Here is a 26,009-nt window from a genome sequence, read left to right as displayed (position 1 = left end):
TTTTATAATCAATTGTACATTGGAAAGACCAAATTGTGGAAATTTCTAAACTAAATTAGGGTAGTTAATTATACGGTAGAGGAATAATGGTGTTTGCAGGAGTTATACACAATACATACCTATCTGATTTTTTATTCAGGAAACATAAAGCATGATTAGGCATGTAAAATAAATGTTCTTTGCTTGAGCTGAGACAAAATAATTAGCTTAATTGATGATATTTTAATACTGGGAAATACAAAGCACGAATCTGCATGTAAATTTTCTATTTTAGGCGCGATAAATATATAATCTTTGGTTATTTTGTTAGTTAAAAACACTCCTCAACCAACTCAATCAATCATCGAAAATCCAAAGACATCAGCACGCACTGCTATTCTAAAAATGGTTTAATGTAGTTATTGAGCGTTTAGTTAGAACCAGGATCCTCGTACACTAAATGCAATGCGAACGAATTGCAGACATCCATATAGTGCATAGTTATAAGTGCTTCTAAATAAAACTTCCAAGCATATTATAAAAACATTAAAGAGACAAGATAGAAGACTAAAAGAAATAAGAAACAATTAAGAAAAAAGGAAAAAAAAACGATTCTAAAATATTTCATTGATACCATACACTGTAAAGCCACTTTTCTCTTGTTCAATTAATATTTAGAAGATCTGAATAGTACTGTGAAACAAAGAATGTTACAGCATCAGCTCGGGGGAATGTAGTAGGCATAAACTGCAAAGAAAGATTGTACACATGTAAGAACTAGAAGTACCAGTGCAGCAATGAGAGAAATCGCTGCCCATGGACTGCCAAAATAATCACGAATCAATTTTGCTCGCTGCCTGTTCCAGTTTGATTCACAGTATCTGTTCACTTCTGTGAACAATTCAGCCAAAAAGTGATCTTCCATTAAAACCGCGCCTTCGCTGACTTGGTTGAAGAAATTAGTTAACTCCTCTTCACTGCTCAGACAGTTCTCGACAATCCCGCACTGTTGTAGTATAATCACATCCTTTTGCGTGTTGACTAGCGAATCCAAGAATGATGCAAAGCTTGTCAAATGTGCTTGCATTTCACCCAATTTGCACTGTTCAAATGCTACAAGGTTAACAAAAAGAGGCTTAGTGTCATTGGTGATTGTTAGTCTAGGGATTTCCAAGACACCGTGATCAAATGATATGTCGAGCATATGTCGCGGGTTGATCTTTGGTCTGAATTTCATGCCCGCATCTTGGAGCTCAGTGGCACAAGGGATCACCATCACCGATCTTTTCATGGTAGAATTCGGGAATGTTAACGATAAGCTTCGAGAACTTGAACCGGGAAATCTTCTTGTGAGCACCCATACAAGAAACCCAAGAAGCAAATATTTGATTCTACTGGGCCTCACCATTCTGGTTAGATTAAATGATTTGGAACTCAATACAACTGGTTTCCCCGGGTTGGGCACTGAACAGTGGTGACAGAGATGGACCAAGTGGTGAATTTTATCAGGTGGAAGGTTTGGAGATATGGATTCATTTGTTGGTCCTCGGGCCAAAATACGAACGAGGTGATTAACAAAAGAAATTCTATCTTCTTGTTTTACACCAATCTGGCATAACTTCTCAACTACAAAGAAGGGAATTTGGTTCTCTAAAAGTAGCAAATCAGAAAGTATGAACGCACAATTCCAACCAACCTCAAAAACAGAATTTGAATTTCCCTCGTACCATTTTAAGAAGTACTCGAGCACAAAGCATCCATCAAGCAGCATCATCTCTACAAATCCATCACTGTCAAGAGCCACCGTTTCACTATAACACCTCCGTGTTCTCTCTTCTAGGAGTTTCATCTCTGATATACAGAGATCCAAATTTATGTGGTCCCCACGGGACAGAAAATCCCGCAAGAACCGCCATTTTTTCTCCTCCATGGCTCGGACGCTTGTGTTACCACGGTGGAATGGGCCAATGGAAACGACAAAGGGCTCGAAGAGATTCCTCTTGCTTTGGCGAATGTTACATGGTGCGCGAAAGACGGTAAAGTTTTCTATCTCGTTCGGTTTGCCCCACAATGTGTTGAGTTTACATTGCATTGATTCTGACAAGTGAGAGGCTCTGACATCTATAACTATTTGGGTTTCTTCCATTAATGTTTCTTTGTGAATGGAAGAGTAATTTGGTTCAGCTTTAACAAAAGAACCTTTAACATTTGTATATATATATTTAATTTGGTCATTAGTGTGGCCCCATCACTTCACCATTCCCACAAGAAATGTTTTCTTTTGTCAGAACTTTTGAGTCTTGGACTTCATGAATTGGCTAAACATGATGTATCACGACTCATTAATTAAGTTTTGAATTGATATGAAGTTCAAATATTCGGAGTTTCGGACATTTAAAAATGTAATATTCCATTTGTTGATAAAGAAGATCCCTCTACCAACTCCATCATTATTCACTCACAAAGACATCATGCATGTATACATGTAGAGCAGTTCTAAGATAATTTAATGCAATTGTCACTGACTACCGTTAACAGAAATGTACTTCATCGAATTGGGTGTGATGCTGTGCCGGTTCCTTCCAAGTTTGTGCAAGTTGCATTCTGGACCGTTTAATCTAATCAGGTCGGTCAAAATCAGGGCAGAATTAATGACTCATTTTCAATAACTACTTTTTCACATAGTTCAAATGATATATATTTTTATACGTCTTAATTGTGAAAAAAAATGGTCAAATATTTTACTTGTCTAGAAACAATAGATATATGAATATAACATGGGTTATATTCCTTTTTTTTAAATACTGACAGCGGCTATATCGGTGTACATCTGTCAAAATAAATAAAACAGTAAATACATCATACAACCACAAACTGCACAAAACACTGGAAAACAAAAAACATGGGTTATATTCACAAAAGTGGCGTCAACTTTGTCATTTCGGAATTGTGTTGGCAGAAATCCTAAAAAAAAATATTTTTTTTCTCTCTCTTCACACTTCCAAATAATAATTATTCCAACATTTACAAATAATAGAGAATAACAATTGTTCTAGCTATTCCGAATAACAAAAAAGTTCTGTGTGTACATTGCTATTATGAATAGCTCATATTCCTCGAATATCCCTTCTCTTGATGCATCCAATATTGTGAATTTTAACGAGTGAAGGTCTAAAGCGTATTCCTGAGTCAAATGATGAAGATGAGTCTAGTGGCAAATGCAATATATTCTCCATATAAGAAACATGGAAGGGGTAATTATTTGTGAATATTAAATAATTTGATGGCTTGATTCTCAACTTTTACTAAAGAAAAAAGATGACAAGAATATGAGGCTACACAAGGAGATTGGTGTTTTTTTTTTTTTGTATTTTCTAGTATGTTTTTTCTTGTAATTTTTATGGTTGTGAAGATACTCATGAGAGGCTAATTTTCTCACTGAGAGTTATGGCTTGTAAACTTGAAGTTTGATTTAGTTAATATTGGATTGTTCCATTTTTAATGGGGAGTGCTATTCTAAGCGCATAAATTCTACTTTTGAGTGCTAAGATAATATTTTTGATTTAAATTCAATTTTACCCCTTCTTAAATACCTTCTTATTATACTTCTAATTAATTCTTGTTATTATACTTCTAATTAATTCTTGTTATTATACTTCTAATTAATTCTTGCTATCAATTATGGAAGGATAATTCACGAAGCTTTTTGTTTAAATAATTCCTACCATTAATGGCTGCGTATCAGTAATGTACAACTTCATATATTGATTCAAATTTTGAACAGTCTGAAAGAAATTATATAAGTAATTAAATGATGAGATAATTCATTTAGACTAGTCAAAAAAATAGTAAACAAATCTTCTCTATTTGATCCAACGAAAAATATTTGAATAAAAAAAAATATGGTCAAATTTTGTTAGTTCCAATTAATATGTGCAATTAAAATTATGAAAAAAATATAACATGTTAAATTATGGAACCTCCTTAAAAGTTAATAAACGTTTCATTTTATTTGTAAATTAAATAGATAATTTCATTTTGTGGAGATCGTTTCTTGTCATGTGATTGGGTTAAAAAAAATTGATTTCAATTTTTGTCCTTTTATAGTTCAAGGTAGAAGTAGTTAGATTAATTATAATTTGAAGAATTATCAGTATGGCACCAACTTGTGGTATTGACTGAATTAATTAGTTTTCAAATAAATAAATAACTAAGCAGCCTGGTCAAGAAAAAAAATTATGGGACTTCAAAATAGTATTATTTATGCTCTGCCAACAAAATAAATTATGTATATGAGAAAGAGAGAGAGAGAGTTTGCCATGCATGTTATTGGTATCAAATATTTTCAATGTATTTAGTTAGCCGCTGATACATACCTTAGTTCGAAAATATTTTACTATTGATGTTAGTTATATGAAACAAAGAGGACACTAAGATGTTACAAAATAAGGTATGATTTAGTTTCGGGAGAGATCTCTCTTTCCTTTCTTTCAATTTTCTTTTCCTTTTAATTGTAATCATGATTATATGAACAAAAGTCAAAATAATTACATTCCTTATTAATGAATCCATAAATATATAAGATATGCTATTTGTATTGTTAAGTCTTTAATGTTTCTTTATTAATAATAACTTCCTCTAAAAGAAAGATTAGAAGAAAATTTATTAAAAGCAAAGTTGGTACAAAAGTGAAAAAAAAAAAGAGAAATGTTCTGGTACCCCGATCCATCATATCCGAGCGCGTCCCTCAAGTAGTTTAGCAGAAAAAACTTCTAATGTTGTCTAACTTCAATTTTCAGTGCTAATATCAAAACATTTAAAGCTATGTTTATAACATTTTATAATGCTACTCACAAACATGTAAACCTCTATCTGAAAGCATTAAAATTCTAAATTTGCATAATTTTAACTCCTAACTACTTTTGTTTTCAAGTCAAAAACGAAAAGATTTCTTTCACTCATTCTTTTTTATTTTTTCTCTAATCATTATAATTTATTTTTCTGATGATCCGTGATGAATTTTACGAATCTAAAAATACAAACGTTTTCTATTTAATTTTATCTTTCAAATAAGATCCATGAAGAAATATTTTTGAGTAATTTTAAAGTCATTTGTTTTTTTAAAGTAAAACTCATGAGCACTTAAATTTTCAAGTTTTGAAATCTCAGTCTGCAACCATTAAAATTTTCAAGGCTTTGTACATAAGGTTTATATGCTTTGTAAATGAAGTGTTATTGTTGAGATTTATATGCTTTGAAATGTTATTGTTGAGGTTTTAATTATTTGTACATGAGGTTTATATGCTTTGTAAATGAGCTTTGTAAATGCAGTGTTATTGTTGAGGTTTATATGCTTTAAAATGTTATTGTTAAGGTTTTAATTCTTTCTACATGAGGTTTATATGTTTTGTAAATGCAGTGTTATTGTTGAGGTTTATATGTTTTGAAATATTATTGTTGAGGTTTTAATTCTTTGTACATGAGGTTTATATGTTTTATTCTAGAGATTTAAAGTGTTATTAATGAGGTTTATGTGCTTGTACATGAGGTTTAAATTATTTCAAAGAAAAATTAAAAAAAAAAAACTGAAAGTCACAAAGATTTAAAGTGGTAAAAAAAAATTACGACACAAATATAACTCGAAAGTTATTCTTTATGGATCTCATTTGAAAGAGAAAATTGGATAAAAAACGTTCATATTTTTAGATTCGCAAAATTCATCACGGATCGTCGAGAAAATTGATGAGAATGATCAGAGAAAAAATTAAAAAAAGTGGGTGAAATGAATCCTTCTATTTTTAGCTTGAAAACAAAAGTAGTTAGAAGTTAAAACTATACAGATTTAGAATTTTAATGCTTGCGAGTAGCATTGCAAAATGTTATAAACAGAGCTTTAAATGTTTGGATATTAGCGCTGAAAATGAAAGTTAGATAATATTGAAATTTTTTTTTCTGTTAAACTACTTGGGGAACACGCTCAGAGATTTTGTTTGAAATACAATTATCAGGCTCCAAAAAAAATCTCTCAGCTCTCAATAATAAAAATCTTGCATTCAAAATAGCGCTCCTCGTTTTTCCTCATTTTAATTTGCCTGTGATTACTTGAAGTTTGGAGGGAGATATCTTTCGAGATCCACACTACCAAGGACAAAAAAAAGGGATGATTCGTTTTATTTCTTATAAAAAAAAAAAAAAAAAACTGATTCTTAACCTCTTTTGCGTTCATTCCATGTCGAGTATTCGAAAAGCCTACAACTATTGAGCCACTTTGTTGTAGTCCAGCCATATTTAACATGTTTAGTTTACCATATGATGAAACACGGAAAAAATTGTGGGCCAGTAAAATTTTCATCTAAATCCAATCTAAATATCAACATTATATCAGATTAATATTCTATGTAAATAACAAAATTTAAAATATTTATATCAATAAAACCACGGCAGTATATGATAACCATAAAAATAACAATAATAGAAGATGCATCAGGGTTAAAGGAGCAACACCAATAATAAATTTGTCCGCCTTTTCTTAATGCTATTGTTATCAATTAGAAATGTCATACAAAATTCAAGAGTACTGCTAACGAAACAACTGCATCTCCACTAGGGACATTATCAAAAAGTCCCTATTGATTTCATAACTTGAAGCCAACATTTTAATTCTCAATAAATTAGGTCCTAGATTATGTAACATAAATTAGATCAAAAGTTATAGTTTAAAGACTGGTGTAATTCCAAGGAGCACGAAGCATTGCCTCATGACAATTGCTGTAGCCTGGCACAAGAGCAACCGGCTCGTCTCCTCTGGTGAATCAATGACCTGAAAGCAAAACAATGTTTTCCGTTTTATAACACATGCTTTTTAATATACAAATGTCTGACCTCCATTGAGAGCAGAGAAAAAAACTCCCCTAAATGTCGGAACAAGGAAATGAGTGGAAGAATTTAAAAATCAACTCATGAATAGGTATACCCTGCAATTGGTGTAGAATTGATTGAATATCTCTGACAAATTATATAGGTACTCGCATAAAACATTGGGTAAGAGGTTGCTGCATGCCTCCTCGACCACCTGAAACGAAACAAACATAAATATAGTACCAGACCATCATTAACCTAAAAAATATCAAACATACTGATGCAAAATTCTAATTTAAATATCTACCTCCGCAAACTGGATTAGATGAAGTGCCAGGACACGCTCATCAGGATGGTCCAATGTTATCGTTCCAGTCTGTAAAAGAGGTAGAAACATTTGTAACATCATACATTGACAATAAACTAGTCTTTAAGTAGGTAATGCAGAGAAGACTAATTAGCATAAACAAGAATCCTGAACAAATTTTAAGCAAAGTTAAAAATAAGATAAAAAAAAAAAATCTAATAAAATATAACCAACCTGCTGTAGTGTGCTTATGTCCTTGTTCGATTTCTTGACAATGGAACAAATACGAGCATGTGCATACTCCAGATATACAGCCGTATTACCCTGACAAATGAGAATAAGAAAATTATACAGATGGCAGAAATGCAAAACTGCATTACATATCATATTAGCACAATATGAATTAACATCTGTTGCTCTAGTTGCGATGGCAGCGCAACTATGACATCTGACCTAAACCACCGATAGAATAGTTGAGATCTCAACACCCCCCCCTCCCCGCAAAATACCTCACCACCCCTTCTTAAAGCACAGCATATCACTCCTGCCAGCACAACTGGAGCAGCAGATTCAAACTTCCAAAGTATCAACTAAAACATAATACACAAATTCTATTGCCAGGCCAGACAATTTTATCTAGGAAATGACCCTCAATTTTCAGTAATAAAACTAGAGGTTAAAACTGTAGTTGGAATATGCACAACATTTTTCAAGGCACAGGTGAAAATTTGACGATACAATACCAGAAAAGAAATACAGCAGAAAATGTGACCACTACCTGATTTTTCAGCATTTGGTCGAAGCTGAATGTATAATTTGTTAATCTATTATTCTTCAGATCTACATATCTGCATGGAGTAACACATGAAATTTACAAATAACGAACAGTTTCAGATATAACTACAATTATAAAATTAGTAAATACTAAATAGTGAACTTTTATTGGTTAATGATGCATGGATGAAAATGGAATACTTTAATTAAAGTCATAATAATCCCACAGAATGGAACACTATGTACAAGCAATAAACATGTTGATAATATTGAATGCTGAAGGGGCTTGGTCCAATGCTGAAATGGCAAATAATGGATTGATGACAAACTTTTTGTGAATGGTTTTTCTTTTGAAAATAGGAACTTCTGTAGTGTGGCGGCAGTAGCTTTTTTACCCACAGATTTTGGGGTTTGTCCAAAAAAATCTGTGTTCCTTTGGTGCTTGGCTTTCGCACACATTTTCCAAGTCATCCATATAGAACAAATTTTTACTCTTTTTTTAATTGTAACTGGGTGTATAAAAAGTCCTACAAGCTTAGGTCATATGAAAGCTTACTTGACAGCACCATAACCAACTGCCTCAGCAGTTTTGTCAAGCTCTTCATCTGTCCAATCACCGATTGTACCTGGCCAAATAGTTAAACCAGGAAAATTTACACTTGAATTTTATAGATTAATTAAGAAAATAAAGGAAATTTTCGTAAAGAGATCGTGATAAAATCCCCATGATGTGTAACCCTGAAAAAGCTCTGAAGTTCATCTGAAGGAAATTACCCAGCACATACCTACAAAACGTGGGAAATATGTACAGTGCCACCTTCTTATCCATTTTACAGAATGCACAACCTCAAGAAGGAGGCATTTGGTCATTTTTGAAGTGGTGAAATAAATCCAAGATCAGGTGGCTAAGGAGATCCACCCACACAAAGAGCTGGTTGGTTTGGATCCAGTACCTACTGGGTCAGACCTGATAATGTTTGGTCAGGTAATAAAGCAGTAGCACCACTCTAGATATTTCTTGTAGTGCAGGAATAGAAATTATAGTTCAATGTCCAAAATAACGCAGAAGGAAAAAAAGATAAGGATAATAAGGAATACGGTGAGAATCCATTGACAACCGCTATCTTGACAATCCTGACAATCTACTCTGAACCATTAGATGAGAACATGATAACTGACTCTCATATCAGCTGAAACTTTTGTGCCTCACCAGTCACCCGTGATGAATGTCAACAGGAAGGACCAAGCAAGATGTTGGTTAAATGAAGAAGAGAAAAAGGATGGTACTTGCATGTAAGAACAATAGAGAGGAAATCTGACTAATATCACATTAGAAGTAAAAAGAAATCCCAGTGACAAGATGTTGAAATCTCGAGTTGGTCATTCGGTTTCATAATGGTTCAGATGAGATTGTCAAGAGTTTTGAAGATAATAGCTGTGAAGGAATCCCCACCCTAAGACAAACTATTCCATTAGCTTACAGACATTGGATGAGCCGTCTTGTTATAACTCTTGGGCTCTTGGCTGCCTCAAGCAACTTAACCTTTTGTTCAATGATGTTCTTTGTTTCACAGAGGTGAACAACATTTTAAGGTTTTTAAAGGGTATCCAAGGAACTTTTTCACAGTAAATTATATAAAAAATTATTAAAAATGAACTAAGAAAACTGTGATGCTTGATTAGTTGGTTTAACTTCATTACTAGTCCTGAACAAGCTGAATGGCTATAAGGCAGTCGAAGCATTTCAGGGATACAGATTTGTTTCCAAAATAAAGACTCAATTAAAAATACAGATAAAATAGAATACCATTATTCTCAAGCCGTTGGATGAGTTCAGCCTTGCTTCGGGTCTTGGCCTCGTCTAGCAACTCAACCAACCTAACAACCTCAGAGCTTCGCGTCCTGAACCGCTTCCCATCTGAGCCCAAAACCAACCCGAAACCCACATGACTCACTCTTGGAAACTTCTTTTCTTTTGCCGGTGGCAACCACCCTGCTTTTCTAGCAGCCTATAACAGCAATAGGAAAAGCTGATTCTTAACAATATAAAAGATATAATTTTTTGCATATTGCATCCAACATGTTACCGTATCTGCAAGAGTGCCAATATTTCTAAATGTTCCTAGCAACACCACTTTTTGGTAATTATACGGTCCGTAAAAAGAAGTTATTAAGCATATGGTTGAATTCACGCAGACTTAAAACTCAGTTAATCTTCTATTGTAGACAGTGTAGAAAAACTCAAAACTCAATAACCCTCATTATTTGATTTTACCTTCATTTGGATTTAGCAATAACTGGATCATGCAAAGTGTGTATAGAGATGCCCACACTTGACAAAATGTAACTATCTATCACATTTGTGCCCACAATTAGGTTTTGTTTCTCAAAAAGGTTGCAAGTCCGTTGTAACATGAAACAAAGAATGTAGGGGTCATCATCAAATATTTAGGTATGCTAAATGCTTTGGAAAGCATGGATTGCCTTGTGCTTTGGCTTCAAAGCACCATTTTCAAAATTCAAATAGACGATCCAAAGTGCTGTTGCTACATGAAGCAAATTTAACATGAAGCAAGTCTAACAATAAGATGCCAGAAAGAGACAGTTCAAATGCCAGAAAGATACAGTTTAACAGGAAGCAAGTCTACAACAATATCATGAATGGCATGGTAATCCATGGTCACAGGACAAGCATATCATATTTAGTATGGTAAATCAAGGAAATAAGGATCAATATAAACAGCCACATATGAAAGGAAATTCAAACATACACTGAAAAACATATCAAAGTGCTGTTGCTGTCCCACGTCAGTTAGATAAATTATCCATTCCGCCTGCTCCACCTGTAGCCGGTACCTTCAACAATTGGCAAAAGAAATGTCATGTCAATAAATTGATCTCTGTTAATCAAGGATTTTGAATGATTGTGGGTAAAATGATGTTTATTTACGTTAAAATCTAATTGCAAACCAGGTCATGCCAAAGTGACTTGTATTAAATTGAAAAATTAAAGAAAAACTATAACTGAGGGTTCACTAAAGCAAAATTCTGTTTAGCTTAGGCTTAATTGCAAAATTGAGCATAAGCTCCAGTTTTTCTGGGTTAAGTAGGGGCTTAATTGATAAATTGAGGCTCATTAAAAAGACTAACTTAAGAGCAGTCAAGTCAGTAGAGGCGTAGTTATAACCACCATCACTCTTAACAATTATTAACGGGATGTTAAAGCCTTCTAGAAATATCACACGGGCCCCATCACTTTCTTCAATTAACCCCTTGTCTGTCAGTTCCTTTATTGTATCAGGAATATATGGATTATAAAAGCTCTCCCCCTAGAAAAAAGTCATCAAAATTTAAACATGTATATATATTTGCATTTGCAAAATAGGATGGATTAAGTTACGCAATACGTTCATCACCTTGAATTCTTTATTGGGTTATTTCAAAATGATAAAATAGGGGCTTATCAACTACGGCTTTCTTCTCGATATAATCAATTGCTCTAAAATTTTACTTCTTCAACAATTATAACCTATAATCTCAGTGCCTGCTGTCTTGATCCCACATGCTTTCATGTATGAACAAAATGGTGTTAAGGTGTTGAGCAACTCATAGCAAATAAAAATGCTTCTAACTAGAAAAAGGATTTACTAAGTAAAGAAAGCAGCATCATTCAAGTAACAAAAATATGTGGTGGTTATTAACTAATTACCCTTTCTTCAAGGTAGACATTCAGGCGCTTATAAACAAGATCAAATTCACTCCTGCTTATTTCACAAATCTTTTGCCATGCAGCTCTGTATTTGGCTTCACCTCCCTACAATTTAATAAAAAATCATTAAAAATAATGATTTGGTCGCAAATGAACAGAAAGCAACAAAAAACATATCTGTAGTTCCACTACTTTTGCATTCACAAGAGAGAAAAGGATATTCGTGTATAAATTGTCACCTGAAGCTTAACAACAGCTTGTTGGGCCCTTTCCTTGAAGGATGCATCGTCATCAAATCTTTTTTTTGAGGCCTTGTAGAATTCCTGAGTGACAGTTTAAATTTTACAGTCAGTATTAAGATAACAAATCAGACTTCAGCTGTTCACTTTATTTGTTTTGGATAGGTGTGAATAACATGGAAAAAGCTTATACCGGAGGGAACATCAGTTGTATACTTGTATGACGGCAATGATGGCATACTCGGTTGTTCAATCAGGGCAAGATTAAGCTTAATATTATGCAACTCATTTGCCATACTTTTGAAAAGATGGTCTCCATCTGCTACTAGTGCTGATTTGTAATAGGTTAAACTTTGAAGGGTTCAATTGTTGGGGGGCAGCCTTCGGCCTTGGGGCAGTTTTGTGAAAGAGATAATATCAGGGTGTATAACACCTTAAATTCCAAGTGTATTCAGGACCCTAGTTGGGAATATCTGCCTCTAAGGGGCCTTTCATAAATCATATGTTCCCAATAAGACCAATGAACAGGTAGTAATTAACCTTTTTAACAAAAGGAGGAGACTAGATTTTTTTTTTTTTAATCTTAATTGATTTTTTGGGCTTACCTGGAGATCTCCAATTGCTTGGTTCCCAACACCTTCCCAATTAGGGAATTGTTCAAATAGGTATTCTATCAGCATCCCAAACTGCAAACAAAAAAAGGAAAAACATTAAGCACAACTAAACTTTTGTAGTTGTAAATGTTCTTTCTGAAGGAACATGACAAAAGGGGTGGTCAAATGCAGAAAACTAACAATTAGGGACTCAGGGTTATATTACATTCAGTGTGTAAACTGTAAATGATCAAATTCCAACGAGGGCACAGACCAACAAAACACAAGCAAACGCTAACTACTTTACAAGAAATCATATTTAAGGTCAAGTAAATAACAAAGGGGGAATTGCACAAAATGGTTTTGTGGATCAAACAAGGCAGACATTTTTAAGACAAAGGTATAGACAAATATGTCGACCTGGGTGCCCCAATCACCAACATGATTCCTTCTAAGAACATCAACATCTGAGAACTCAAACATGCGAGCCAACGTGTCACCAATAATAGTCGACCTCAGATGGCCCACATGCATTTCCTTTGCTATGTTTGGGGAGGAGAAGTCGACCATTGTCCTTTTCACTGATAGGATAGGGGCCCACATTTGGATGCCATCCACCAACATGTCCTCTATTCTCTGAAAAAAAAAGGTACAATATTTTTTATGAGTTGATAGGAAATTTACTTATAGATGACGAATTTAGCTTCCAAAGCATTACGAGCATTGTTTTTTCAAAAGAAAAACAGAAGGGAAAGTGGGGAGTGAAGGTGGGGGAGAAAGAGAGAGACGTGAGCAAATAGCGGAGCGGTCCGAGCAGAGGGGTTTGGTTTGAAAAAAATAGGGGTTAGTTCGGTCAGTTTGGTTTTTTATGTTTTGAAATTTTTTAAACTGAACCAATTAAGCAAAGCCGAAATAAACCAAAAGGCCAACCCATTTAAACTGAAATTTTTCAGTTCGGTTGAAAACCAAACAAACCGAACCGTTTGAACACCCCTAACTGCACTGGTAACACACTCATATGGCACTAGAGCATAGTGGTCTACTAGACTTTGTTAATAGGATTTTTTATTAGAATATTTCTGACATCTTTTATCATAGTTTACTCTGCCAACCAAAGAAAATATATAGTAAAGGTATTCATTTTTGGTACTGACAAATTCAACAACTTTAGAAGATAACTACTGAGAATACAGAACAGAAATGATTCATAGAAACCTTTGATATCCAATTATTAGATAGGTTTATATTCACAAATCCAGGCCTAGCTACAGAGGTGGACTCGATAATCTCTGATTGAGGCAGGTTTTTGGCTAAAGCCTGCAACAAAAAAAATAGTTAAGATAGTTTACATTACCAACATTAGTACTCGTTAAGATTGATAATCAGAACAAGGAACACAAAAGCTTGAGAAACAAACTCATGTTATCCCTTCAAAACTGTTAAGATATTTGCTAAAAGTCAGAATTACCCTTTTCTCTTGCTCATATATATAATAGATGGAGTCTGGCTACTATGCTTATATAAGTCAGAATTACCCTTTTTTCTTCCTCATATATATACAATTTTCTCCATATTAAAATGTGCTTGGAGACCAAATTTTACATTTTTTGGAACTTTTTTTACTATTATTTTATTATTTTTTAAAATCACTGTTTTTCAGAAAATGCTGCCCATCAAGAAAACAGTGATTTTCTACCTGTCTCAAAAAATAGTGAAAAATTTCCAAAATATAAAATTTGGTCTCCAAGCACATTTTAATATGGAAAACATGTTGAACGGTTCAGATCGATTGTTTACACTTTCAGATTGCAAAAATGACTTGTAAGCAAAATTTGCATCAAGACTTGTATAAGCATAGTAGCCGGACTCGCAATGGAAAATAGAGGTAGTTTTGGCAGTTTATCATGTATAATAGCAATGGGGAGGCTACACAGGATATGAAATTTCTTGCTCTTGGGCAGTGCATGACTTTTCTTCTTTGTCAGGTATATGAGCAATGCTTTTTACTTATCCAGAACTCCATAATAAAAACACCAATCTAGAAACAAAAGATTCAACCAAACATATAGGATACGAGTATGTGAGATGCCTAGGATTAAAATATAGTTAATAGGAGGATACAATAGCCACAATTTGACTTCTTTCAGTGAAACACCAAAACAATAATATACCATGAAATAACTTTTTTTACAATTTTCAGTTAATAACTAAATGTCACAGCTGATGTCATTGATGCAAGCGAGTCTATAAAACGGAAAATAAGAGAAATATTATTACCTCACCAACTGAAATGGGATTTTTGAAATCAGTTCCTAATCCTTTAATTTTTGACCATAGTCCCATTGCATTATTGCTAGATTAGAAAAAGAAAGGAATCAAATTGTCATAGTCAACATAGAGATTACAATGGATACACATATTCAAATATCAAACCAAGCCATCATAAAAAAAAGTACAAAAGGCTGTTTAGATATCATGAACATGGGATAAGAAAAGAGATTTGATAAAATTCACCATTGGTAATCTCCAAATTTTGCTGAAACAGCTACTTGCGGCTCTACATCTGCCAAATCAGGAAATGTCGCCTGAAGAGAAGATTTCACTAAGCTCGCAAGTTGCTGCTTCACACTTCCTGTTCTTTCTGTCATCTGTAGTTACATAACAAGGATCAGAGATAGGAAATTGAAAAGGAATTAATGTTTTTCTTTTGCAAAAATCACCGACATTTCTATTGTAGTAGGAAATAGTACCTGAGATTTCTCACATTTGCACAGCAACAATTATAGGATTATTTGCATAGACATGTTAGAGTAACATAACAAAAAAGTCACGCAAGCAAATTCTCCCAAATATCCACAAACTTATGTTACTCATTGGAAAGAGCAAGCTACAAGAGGACTTATTCCTCCTGGGGGAAATCTGACCATCTTCTCATAAGCTGATGTTTGATTTCCAAAAGTGGAGTGTAATTTAAGAAAATTGTAGAATATCAGGGGTAATTTGCCAAAAACCCTATTGAAATTTGAAGTTTAATGTATAATTATAGCTTCTCCATAATTTAAAGATGCACTACATACATTGAATGACGATGGAGCTTGAAGAGATGAAGATGTGGATGCCTCTTCCCCAGTCACAACAGAACTATTGCCTACTCTGGTTGAAACTAGTCTCCTAGCATTTGCTCTCAAATAATCTGCCTAGTTCCACAAAAATAAAATAAAAGAGCTTAGAAACAATTATTTATGAAAACAGAAAACAAAAATTGATTGGAGGAAAAATAAACTCTGAGGCTCCAAGTACACCTTTTACGAGTGCGCATCCTCTGAGATATCTCAACTTTTGCTTGACCGACGTGTCCGGTGCCTATTTGGGGGTGATTTAGACGGTCAATGTCATGCGGGCTTTGAGATTCGTGCAGAACGTCTTTAAACAGTTAGGATTTTCCATAAAGTCACGCAAAAGTTTGAGATATCTCAGAGGATACGAATTCCACCTTTTACATACCCTTGGTTACCAAATTGCAATGGCAAACTGCAAATCATAAAAAACCCCAAAGTAAACAACTTACCAGAAAGGATGTAGTTGTGCAATTTAGAGGGTAAACTAAAACCAACCCCTACATGTTACACAGAAGGTGAAAACTCACAACTTAGAGAGATAAAACCTGCTAATAAAACATAGGCCCAACACCCAATTATTTTTTTTAAAAAGAAAGATTAAGAGATTTAATAGAGGAATGATCTGGTTGCCGGGGTTCTTGCCCCTGGATTGCCCCACAATTAGAATCAGGCCACACCACCAAGTGCCAACCCTGATTTGTATCAAATTAGTACATGGTTGGCACTTACAAGAGGAACGCTTGGCACTCGCAGGAGACATGGTGAGCTCTTATTGATGTGCAAGCTGGGGGTGAAATTGCCCCCAGCAATTGTTAGCACGCCTCGGTTTAATATAATGAATATTATAGAAAGGACTCACAATCTAGAGAGAAAAGGACCATAAAATACAATTTTCTGCACAAAAACCTCAAAAGATCTATAAACCCTACACCCTAATTAGTAATAATTGCAATTGAGATGGCCAAATTATACATTTCTCTGTAAGGTAACAGAGTGCACAAATTGAGAAGGTGCACTCAGATGTCTTTTCGTTCCTAGGTGCAGATTTCAAATAGAAGGAGCACCATTCCACTATTTTCTAAACTTTTAGAAATTTTGTTGAAACATCCAAGGATAGGAGATAAAAGAAAAATGCAGAATTCAAAAAGGTATTCGTCAGCTATAAAATTTCTCGAACCATAAAGCTAGTACCGGTTATCGGGAAAAAATGAAAAACTGATTTAAGTATCTGAGATTGTGTAATCTCTCCAATTAGCAATAGCCTGATGAGATAAATCAGAGAGAGAGAGAGGGACCTGAAGGAAGGAGCGGGAGCAGGGGAGAGAGGAAGGAAGGCAAAGGGAGAAGGAAAGAGAGTGCGGAGTTGCGGCCGACATCTGCTGCTCTATCTTCCCTCCCCTTTTATTACAGCCTGATAGGTCTCTCCCTCTTTCTGTTTGTCTAGGTTCTCTATTTTTCACATGAGGTCCTTGAAAATGTTAATATTTTGATTGCAATACTTCAATTTTTGGGTGTAGAACAAAAACAAAGCTGAAGTAACTTTGGAGTTTTCACAAATTTTTCTCTCCGAATTCTAAAAATCATCTTTGACTGTTAGGGCTGTAAATGAGCCGAGTTTGAGCGAGTTACTCCCAACTCGTGCTCAGCTCATTAAGTTAATGAGCGAGTCAACTCGAGTTGGGATGACAATATCGAGCATTCGAGCTGCGTAACTCGAGTTCAGCTCATTACCAACTTGAGTTGGCTCACAACTCGTTTGACCCAGTCAATTTTCCTAGTTATAGTTATACCCATATTATGCACCGCAAATTTGAATTCACCAATCAAGCAAGTGGAAGCAAACAGCCTAGTAAGAGTGTACATAAGCACAAACAATCCAAACATAATTAACAAGACAACTGACAAAACAAACAGTACAAACAACAGCTTAGTAAAAGTGTACATAAAAAATACATACGGCACATGAAACACATGGCATCTCGTTTTGCACATCATAGAAATTCCTTATCATACTAAAGTTACTGAAACAGATTCTAAAAAAATTACTGAAACAGAAAATAAAAGAGTAAATTAAAGTAAAAGAAGAATCTAACTAAAGTCAAGTATTGCCACCTCATATTCTAGTCCAGACAGGTCACATAATTGCTTAACTGAGGTAATTAAAACCTACTTAAGCAAACAAAGAATTTGTAGCAATACAGTCCAGATAGGTTCCCTTCATTAATTTTTCTAATGTTTTTTTTTTCTAATTTGTCCGTGCTACAAATTTTTATATTGTAGTTGTATAGAGAATATTTGAGGAGGGCTAAGTATATTGGTCAAGCTGTATGAGGCTATGGACCCCTATCTGCTGTTTCTCAACAAATTGAAATTGTACAAATTCACTATCCAAACATCAATTAAGAGGATCATCCAAACACAAATTGTACAAATTCACAATCCAAACATCAATTAAGTTGAGCCGCTGCACAATAGAATGATCCTTTTCTAGATATTTCTCTCTCCCCAATACCCATTTCAAATAAATCAATCAATTAAGAAACTAATCAGACAGTAGAGAACGGCAAGGAAGGAGTCACTGACAGAGTGAAGCCGCGATTTCACTGACAGTCACGGAGATCCGCAGGAGCGGAGGCGTGGTCAGAGCCAGGAGCGAGAGGCGTGGTCAGGAGTTAGGCGCAGCCGCTCAGGGGATGAGGCGTGGTCAGAGCCAGGAGCGGAGAGGCGTGGTTCTATTCTCCTAACGGAGCGGAGCGACTTCATTTCACTCAGGATGAAGCGACGCGGTTTCAAAGAAGGGTTCTATTGGGCTGGGAAACAACTGGGTCAGGGTAGGCAAATCTTTCAAGGCCCATTAGTAAATCTGGTCTAATTTTTTTTTTTTTTTTTTTTCTAGAAGTAGGCAGCTGCCTATCCTGATGAACAGTAGCTCCGCCTCTGGTTAGATATTTAAATTAGAATTTTGCATCAGTATGTCTTATATTTTTTAGGTTAATGGTGGTCTGGTACTATATTTATTTAGGTGGTCGACGAGGCATGCAACAACCTCTTATCCAATGTTTTATGCGAGTACCTATATAATTTGTCAGAAATATTCAATCAATTCTACACCAATTGCAGGGTATACCTATTCATGAGTTGATTTTTAAATTCTTCCACTCATTTCCGTGTTCCGACATTTTAGGGGGGGTTTTTTTCTCTGCTCTCAATGGAGGTTAAACATTTGTATATGAAAAAGCATGTGTTATATAATGGAAAACATTGTTTTGCTTTCAGGTCATTGATTCACCAGAGGAGATTGTAAGAAATATTCTACAGGCTAAATAAAATGGGCTGAAATAATATATTAAGTCTTATTGGATTAAGGCCCGAATTCTTGATCTCATCTCATCTCATCTGATCTGATCTGATCAGATAACGTTTTCTGAAGAGATGCAACCAGATGGTGCGAATGAATGGATGCATAAGTATTATAAATATACATGCAGCAGTTCGGTTTTTGGTTGGTTCCAGAAATTCTGTTCCACAGATATCAGGAAACTGAAGAGAGAGAAAGAGAAAAAGACGGAGCTTTCAGATCGATACTAGCATATCGACTGATTGTTGATTTTGGATCTGTTCGTATGGATACTGATAGAGGCGTGACTGCTGGGCTGTTACGTGAATCTGACACGGAAGGAAAGGAGAAGAAAGCTACCGCTAGGCTAGACTTGAAGTTTTCACTGCACGTCTAGTGGTAAACTCTGTTTTAATCCTAGAATTAGTTTTATACTTGAATTCTGGTTTTCGGATAGTGAACAAATCTTGAACTGTTTCAAATTGTTGCACTATAACTTATTCGAAATCCCAACAGAGATGAGCCGGTTGCTCTTGTGCTAGGCTACAGCAATTGTCATGAGGCAATGCTGCCTGCTTCTTGGAATTACACCAGTCTTTAAACTATAACTTTTGATCTAATTTATGTTTCATAATTTAGGACCTAATTTATTGAGAATTAAAATGTTGGCTTCAAGTTATGAAATCAATTGGGACTTTTTGATAATGTCCCTAGTGGAGATGCAGGTGTTTCGTTAGCAGTACTCTTGAATTTTGTATGACATTTCTAATTGATAACAATAGCATTAAGAAAAAGCGGACAAATTTATTATTGGTGTTCCTCCTTTAACTCTGATGCATCTTCTGTTATTGTTATTTTTGTGGTTATCATATACTGCTGTGGTTTTATTGATATAAATATTTTAAATTTTGTTATTTACATAGAATATTAGTCTGATATAATATTGATATAAAGCCGTAGTTGATAAGCCCCTATTTTATCATTTTTAAATAACCCAACAAAGAATTAAAGGTGATGAACGTATTGCATAACTTAATCCATCCTATTTTCCCAAATGCAAAATGTTTGAAAATCATCACTTTGCTGAATTTTTTATTATTATTTAGTTTAATAAAAAATTCTGAAAAAATAGTAAAAAATTTCCAAAAAATGTAAAATTTGGTCTCCAAGCACATTTTAATATGAAGAACACGTTAGAAGGTTCAAATCAACTATTTGAACTTTGAAAATGAAGATATGAGGGGAGGGTACACGTTAGGAGCACAAAAGGGAGGGTGCATTTTAATCCTCCTCATATATATATATATATAGGAATATGCTAGCATATTACGCGTAGCATACCTCCCCTCCATGCAACGGCTCAATATTCGACTTTTCAAAATCCTAACAGTCGATCCGAACCGTTCATCTTGTTCTCCATATTAATATGTATTTGGAGACCAAATTTTACAGTTTTTGGAATTTTGTTACTATTTTTTTAGATTTATTGAAAATTGTTGTTTTCAGCAAATCTGGACCATAAAAAAACAACGATTTTCAATAAATCTAAAAAAATAGTAAAATAATTCCAAAAAGTATAAAATTTGGTCTCCAAACACATATTAATATGGAGAACAAGATGAACGGTTCGGATCGACTGTTAAGATTTTGAAAAGTCGAATATTGAGCCGTTGCATGGAGGGGAGGTATGCTACGCGTAGTATGCTAGCATATTCCTATATATATATATATATGAGGAGGGTTAAAATGCACCCTCCCTTTTGTGCTCCTAACGTGTACCCTCCCCTCATATCTTCATTTTCAAAGTTCAAATAGTTGATTTGAACCTTCTAACGTGTTCTTCATATTAAAATGTGCTTGGAGACCAAATTTTACATTTTTTGGAAATTTTTTATTATTTTTTCAGAATTTTTTATTAAACTAAATAATAATAAAATTTCGGAATTTGTTATTTTATTAAACAGGATAGATTCCGTAATTTGTTATTTTATTTGGATATTTATAAAAATTTCGGTACTTTTCATATAGAAAATGCATTTCAAATTTTCAATGTTAGGACTAAACTATAAGTTGACAGAGGTCCTATTAATTTGATTTCCCATTAGCGTGAAACTTGGTCGTCATATATAATTACATTATTTATTAAATTTCAGACTATAATTTTCGTGTAAATGTTTTCCATTGCGCGCGATGTATAAAATCTAGCTATGTACGTCGACCATTTATTATTTCCTTGAGTTTTCCTGCTAATTCTAAAAATATTGTAATTACTACAATTTGGCAGTAGGGGATTCAATAAGTAACTATACATTTTATTTTACCATATTTTTGCTCTGCTTGATTTATTTAATGTTTTCGCACTTGAAAAGATAATAAAATGTTCCTACGGCACATGCAAGACCTCTAATAGAGAACAAAAACTTCCAACTAAAAGAAATCTCAAATCACACTAATATGGGCAAACTACTTAATTATCTATGTGCTGTAGATAATTAAGTTCCAAAACTTTTGGTTCTATTTGCAGAAAGAGCAACTTGTACTGTGCGCATGCATATCCAACATTAGTTAATTAATTAATTAGAATGATTTTTTTGAAATTGAATTAAGTGCAATGATAGACCACTCGATTTATAAGTTGTTAACTTTGCAGAAAGAGGAGATAGTGGGAGCAGAAAGGCTCTCGTATGGTTGACAAAAAAGTATAAAAATACTTGCGTGTTGTTTTTATACAGACAAGCCTAAGAATATGTGTGTTCCTGGCACTTATCTTCATCTGAGCTCTAGAATCTCATATCAAGAGACGGCTAGAGATTATCTCTCAAAATATAAGATATCTCCTTTCTTCTTTTTGAACAAATTAAGGAGAAGAAGAGACAGCTATGCACAGTCGTAAGGATATATAGATAAATTAAACTTGTACACATTCCAGTGAATTTCAACCATGTCTTAAATGTCCAAGATATGAAATGCATTAACAAAGCAAACATATTGAGTCCTCACCATGGCCCATGGGCGTCCTTTCACTCATTTAACATTTTTTTTAATCCCTCTTTGACTGTTGTCAGTTTTAATTGTATAGATTTCCAAAAGATTTGTAAACCCATAATATTTTCCTCTGAGATATTTTCTCTGTGATCTGACGCCACAAAATGGGAGATAAAAGAAAAAATTACAACAAAGAGGATAATGAAAACAAATGAATATATAACAAAGAAGGCCAAGCCGCTGGTCGGGTCGGGTCCACACGGTCTGAACCTGCCCGGGCCACGGCGGTCCACTGGTCCGGCGGGTCTACGGGTTTGGCCGGGTCGGGTCCGGCGGGTCTTATTTTGGAGAGTTAGACCAAACCCGTACTAGACCCTTGGTCCAAATTTAGCACGGGTCGGTCTGGGTCTGATTCGAGTCTGTTTTTTTTTGTTTTTTTAAGACAACACCAATTTTTGTTTTTTTAAAACAGCACCAATTTTTTTTAAAGAGCTAATCAACTAATAAATTAAAATCATTGTAACATATCTAACCAATAACAAATAAAATTAAACATAATATATTAAACATAAATATAACATTCTTAAAATAAATCTAACACATTAAAAATAAATCTAACATTTTAAAATAAATCTAACATATTTTTAATTAAATCTAACACACTAGAAATAAAACTAACATATCTAACAAATTCAAAAATAAATCTAACATTTTAAAAATTAATCTAACACATTAAAAATTCACTAAGCATTTTTAAGGCCTTTCCAGAAAAGCTGTATTTGGCCTTTTCCAGAAAAGCTGTATTTTCTGCAAAGACCGAAACAGCCTGTTTTGGCCAAAAACAGAGGCCAAAACTGTACAAATCTAATACAATTTTGAATTCAAAAACTGGGGTCTGGGTACGGGCTAGTACGGGTTAGTTGGCTTATACATGGCGCAATCAGAATATCTGAATATGATAGTAGTATTGTTTTCAACAGGTTTTGACATAGGAGCAAATAAATTATTGTAAAACCCCAAAAGGGTCATATGAGACCAAAAGAGCGACCAAGTGGAATATTTTATCCAAAAGATAAGGCAACTTGATCTCATGATTTATCAATGATAAGACTCAAACTAGCTTCCAAGCAGATGAAGGCTGGGGTTTGACACACCATGGAGTAGAGTCACCTAAAACAACTTCATTAAGAAGACCTTAATTTCATATGTTAATTAGAAAGTCTGACTTGGTTAGTATTTAATGGTGGAAGTACTTAAAATTGTACCTATTTTTATTTACACCAGGGCCCCTGAAGAATTCAATGATCACTTGATAGCTCAATTAGCTGTGCTGATTCTCTATGTAGGAGGTCATGGGTCGAAACCCGGAGGGAATTAAATTAGTAATAATAAGGGTATTAAATTAGTTGAATGGCTTGAACTTCAATTTTTACTAAAAAAAAAAATTAGTTGTGTTGACAAGAAGTACATTTAGTACATGAGATGAGAAGCCAGAATTAATTACTGCATATATTATAACACCAGAAGCAGCAATTACATGTTTTTGAACTGATTTGGTATCGCCAATTAAAAATATAATATACAACTAAATTGTTAAATGATCTGTTAAAAATTCTAGGTATTGCTAGATATCTATGTAAGAGCTCTAGTACTAAATTTGGTATCAACCCACTCTATTTTTTATATTTATTTTCTCTTTCTCACACCCTCCTCTATTTGCTACTATAAAAACTACATCACACCTCATCATTTTCATCGCCAAGCAATCAACTCACCTTCTACCTTCTATAGTGAAAAAAAGGGAGACAGATAGATATGGGGCGAGCACCTTGTTGTGACGAAGGCAACTGTGAAGAAGGGGCCATGGTCACTTGAGGAAGATGCAAAACTGAAGGCTTACATAGAGGAGAACGGGACAGGTGGCAATTGGATTGCGCTTCCAAACAAAATTGGTTAGTACTAAGTAGGAGCTAAATGCACTGTGGCATTAAGAAGAAGTACCAGAAGCAAATCGAGAAATGATTGCATACATTTCCAACTTACTTATACACACACAACGCACGCACTATTTCTTGATAAAATATGAATTTCATTCACCAGTTTCCTTTTTTTGTGGCAACTTTCAAGTTGTACAGAAAAAAAGAAAAAAGAAAGAACAAACCTTTCAAGTTACTTATGAAACAAAAGGAAAACACAGCCATTATATTTTGCTTAAGATGCTATATTGTGTTATAAGTGTGATAGAAGCATACATGTTTATAGCTGCACTATTTAATTAATTAAAATTGCTTTTGGCAATGGGGTTAATTTAATGTGATTGATATTGCAGGGCTAAAGAGATGTGGGAAGAGCTGTAGGCTGAGATGGCTGAACTACCTGAGACCCAACATAAAGCATGGAGATTTCACTCCGGAGGTAGATAACATCATTTCTAGCCTCTACATTAGCATTGGTAGCAGGTAGGTAGAAAATCTCAGTTTTATGCCTATAAATAATGTCTAATCAATATACGATATCCATCAGCATTGGTACAAAGAAGGGTATCAGAATCTTTTAGTTGCTACCCTACACACCACACTGGCTCCACAACTCATGTTCTTTGTTGAAATAAAAGATGAAACTTGGGAATTGGAATTTACCAAATGCCCTTCTTAAAGTTCTCTGGGCAATAAACAAGTACCATCTGCTTTGTTTGAATGAAGCATTCATTTTTCTGACCAGTTTTGCTTTATTATCTTGCATCAGCTACAGTTATGAGAAACAGTGTCTCAAGAAAGGGTGCGGGGGATTACAACATAGTAAAATTCAATAAGTCAAATAAAATCACCTAAGTGTATAAACATACTATCACTAGTCTGACACTTGTTGACATTTAATCTCAACATAATTAGCCTAACATTTGCAAGTTCATCTCTGATGTATCAGGTGGTCAATTATAGCTGCACAATTGCCAGGACGGACTGATAATGATGTCAAAAACTACTGGAACACAAAGCTGAAGAAGTGTCTCCTTGGCCGGCGCAGAGACCCGTCTCATTCTTCGCACCTCCAAACAAACAACCATGACCAAAGAGAATCATCAAATGAAAACGACAACAGCGCCCAAAACCTGAGTGCATCGGCTCTTGAGAGGATCCAGCTATGTATGCAGCTGCAGGGTCTGCCGTTACCTTTATTTCAACCACATGCTGACCCCAATTATGGACTAACAATGCAATTAACCAAACCAAGAGTGACCATTTATCTGATGTGGTACTGGCTGAGCCTTTTTCCAACCCCCCGGTTAGTGAAAATGGTGTAGTTAGTTCTTTTGATGAGGGTTTATTGGATGGAATATAGGCATTTTCTTCTCCTTCCAGTGGAGCAAACTCGAATATTAATGCAGTTGAGGCAGAGCTGCGGAGTTTGTTGTATGGTGAAGAGGTTCAAGTTAGCGACCAGAGTTATAACAGAGAAGACGACCTCGGGGTAGGAAACATCGAATGGTGGAATAATTACAGTAACAAGTCTCCTATGAGTTCATGGGGATATACTGCCGACCAAAACTCAATTCCCCAAGATTATACTTCTCTATATGACATTTAAGAAATTGTCGAGTATAGAACCTGGATTTGTTACAACATTAGTATGGTTGTGCAGAGAATAGGAAAAGCATACCTAGTTTGTAATAGTAGGATACAATTATGTCCATTGTCTAGTCTTTTGTATTAAATATCTCTACTGTAAGGTGAGGGCCTTTCTTGTGCCAACAAATAATTAATATCTGAGAGCATATGTAAGAATCATTATGACAAAAATAACATTTGCAAATGTTTAACTTATTTATTTTCTTTTCCTATGTAGAAAAACTGTAGTAGAAAAATAGTTTAGTGACAACACAGCCCCTTACCAAGTTATTATTTAAGCTTGAAATGATTGAAATAAGGGGAACAAATAAATTGAAAAGAATTAAATCAATAAACATTAAACTAATTGATACTGTTCAAATTCCAAAAAAGTTCAAATGATTATATCAAATCTGCCCAGCTATTAGTAAATGTTACAAGTCTAAACCATTGCATATGTTAATTTAAAATTTTAGTTAAAACTTATCTTTTGATTTTCTCATC

At 34.4% G+C, this 26,009-nt stretch overlaps 3 protein-coding genes across 11 annotated transcripts; 1 reads left to right on the top strand and 2 right to left on the bottom strand.

Moving 5' to 3' along the window:
- Positions 1-697: 697 nt before the first annotated feature.
- Positions 698-2,217, bottom strand: LOC144555619 (UPF0481 protein At3g47200-like). Its single transcript, XM_078304016.1, has one exon. It carries the CDS (start codon positions 2,123-2,125, stop codon positions 698-700), a length of 1,428 nt encoding a protein of 475 aa, XP_078160142.1. The 5' UTR covers positions 2,126-2,217.
- Positions 2,218-6,493: 4,276 nt separating this feature from the next.
- On the bottom strand, positions 6,494-18,314 carry LOC144555290 (arginine--tRNA ligase, chloroplastic/mitochondrial-like). Of its 9 annotated transcripts, none has more exons than XM_078303576.1 (18): positions 18,162-18,314; positions 15,537-15,656; positions 14,974-15,107; positions 14,737-14,812; positions 13,675-13,776; positions 12,880-13,095; positions 12,472-12,552; positions 11,867-11,950; positions 11,628-11,732; positions 11,069-11,247; positions 10,690-10,774; positions 9,726-9,927; positions 8,475-8,544; positions 7,923-7,992; positions 7,379-7,468; positions 7,145-7,213; positions 6,953-7,051; positions 6,494-6,799 (listed from the first exon to the last, which is right to left on the bottom strand). In XM_078303576.1, the coding sequence occupies exons 3-18, from the start codon at positions 15,105-15,107 to the stop codon at positions 6,689-6,691; spliced, it is 1,773 nt and encodes a 590-aa protein (XP_078159702.1). In that variant the 5' UTR covers positions 15,537-15,656; positions 18,162-18,314; the 3' UTR covers positions 6,494-6,688. The 9 variants fall into 9 exon arrangements, with proteins under 9 accessions (XP_078159702.1, XP_078159705.1, XP_078159699.1 ...); XM_078303579.1 differs by having other exon boundaries at positions 15,537-15,652; positions 18,162-18,313; XM_078303573.1 differs by lacking the exon at positions 18,162-18,314 and adding an exon at positions 16,874-17,423 and having other exon boundaries at positions 10,690-10,769; positions 11,070-11,247.
- A 5,401-nt stretch (positions 18,315-23,715) lies between these two features.
- LOC144555942 (transcription factor MYB36-like) lies at positions 23,716-25,628 on the top strand. Its single transcript, XM_078304387.1, is given in 4 exon segments — positions 23,716-23,739; positions 23,741-23,852; positions 24,230-24,359; positions 24,826-25,628. Coding segments are annotated over 4 exon segments (642 nt in total). The 3' UTR covers positions 25,202-25,628.
- Positions 25,629-26,009: the final 381 nt, after the last annotated feature.

The sequence above is a fragment of the Carex rostrata genome, chromosome 6, assembly GCF_964058835.1.
Source record: "Carex rostrata chromosome 6, lpCarRost1.2, whole genome shotgun sequence".
Lineage (NCBI taxonomy): Eukaryota > Viridiplantae > Streptophyta > Magnoliopsida > Poales > Cyperaceae > Carex > Carex rostrata.
The sequence above is the reverse complement of the archived record's forward strand: the minus strand, read 5'-3'. Positions and strand labels throughout refer to the sequence as shown.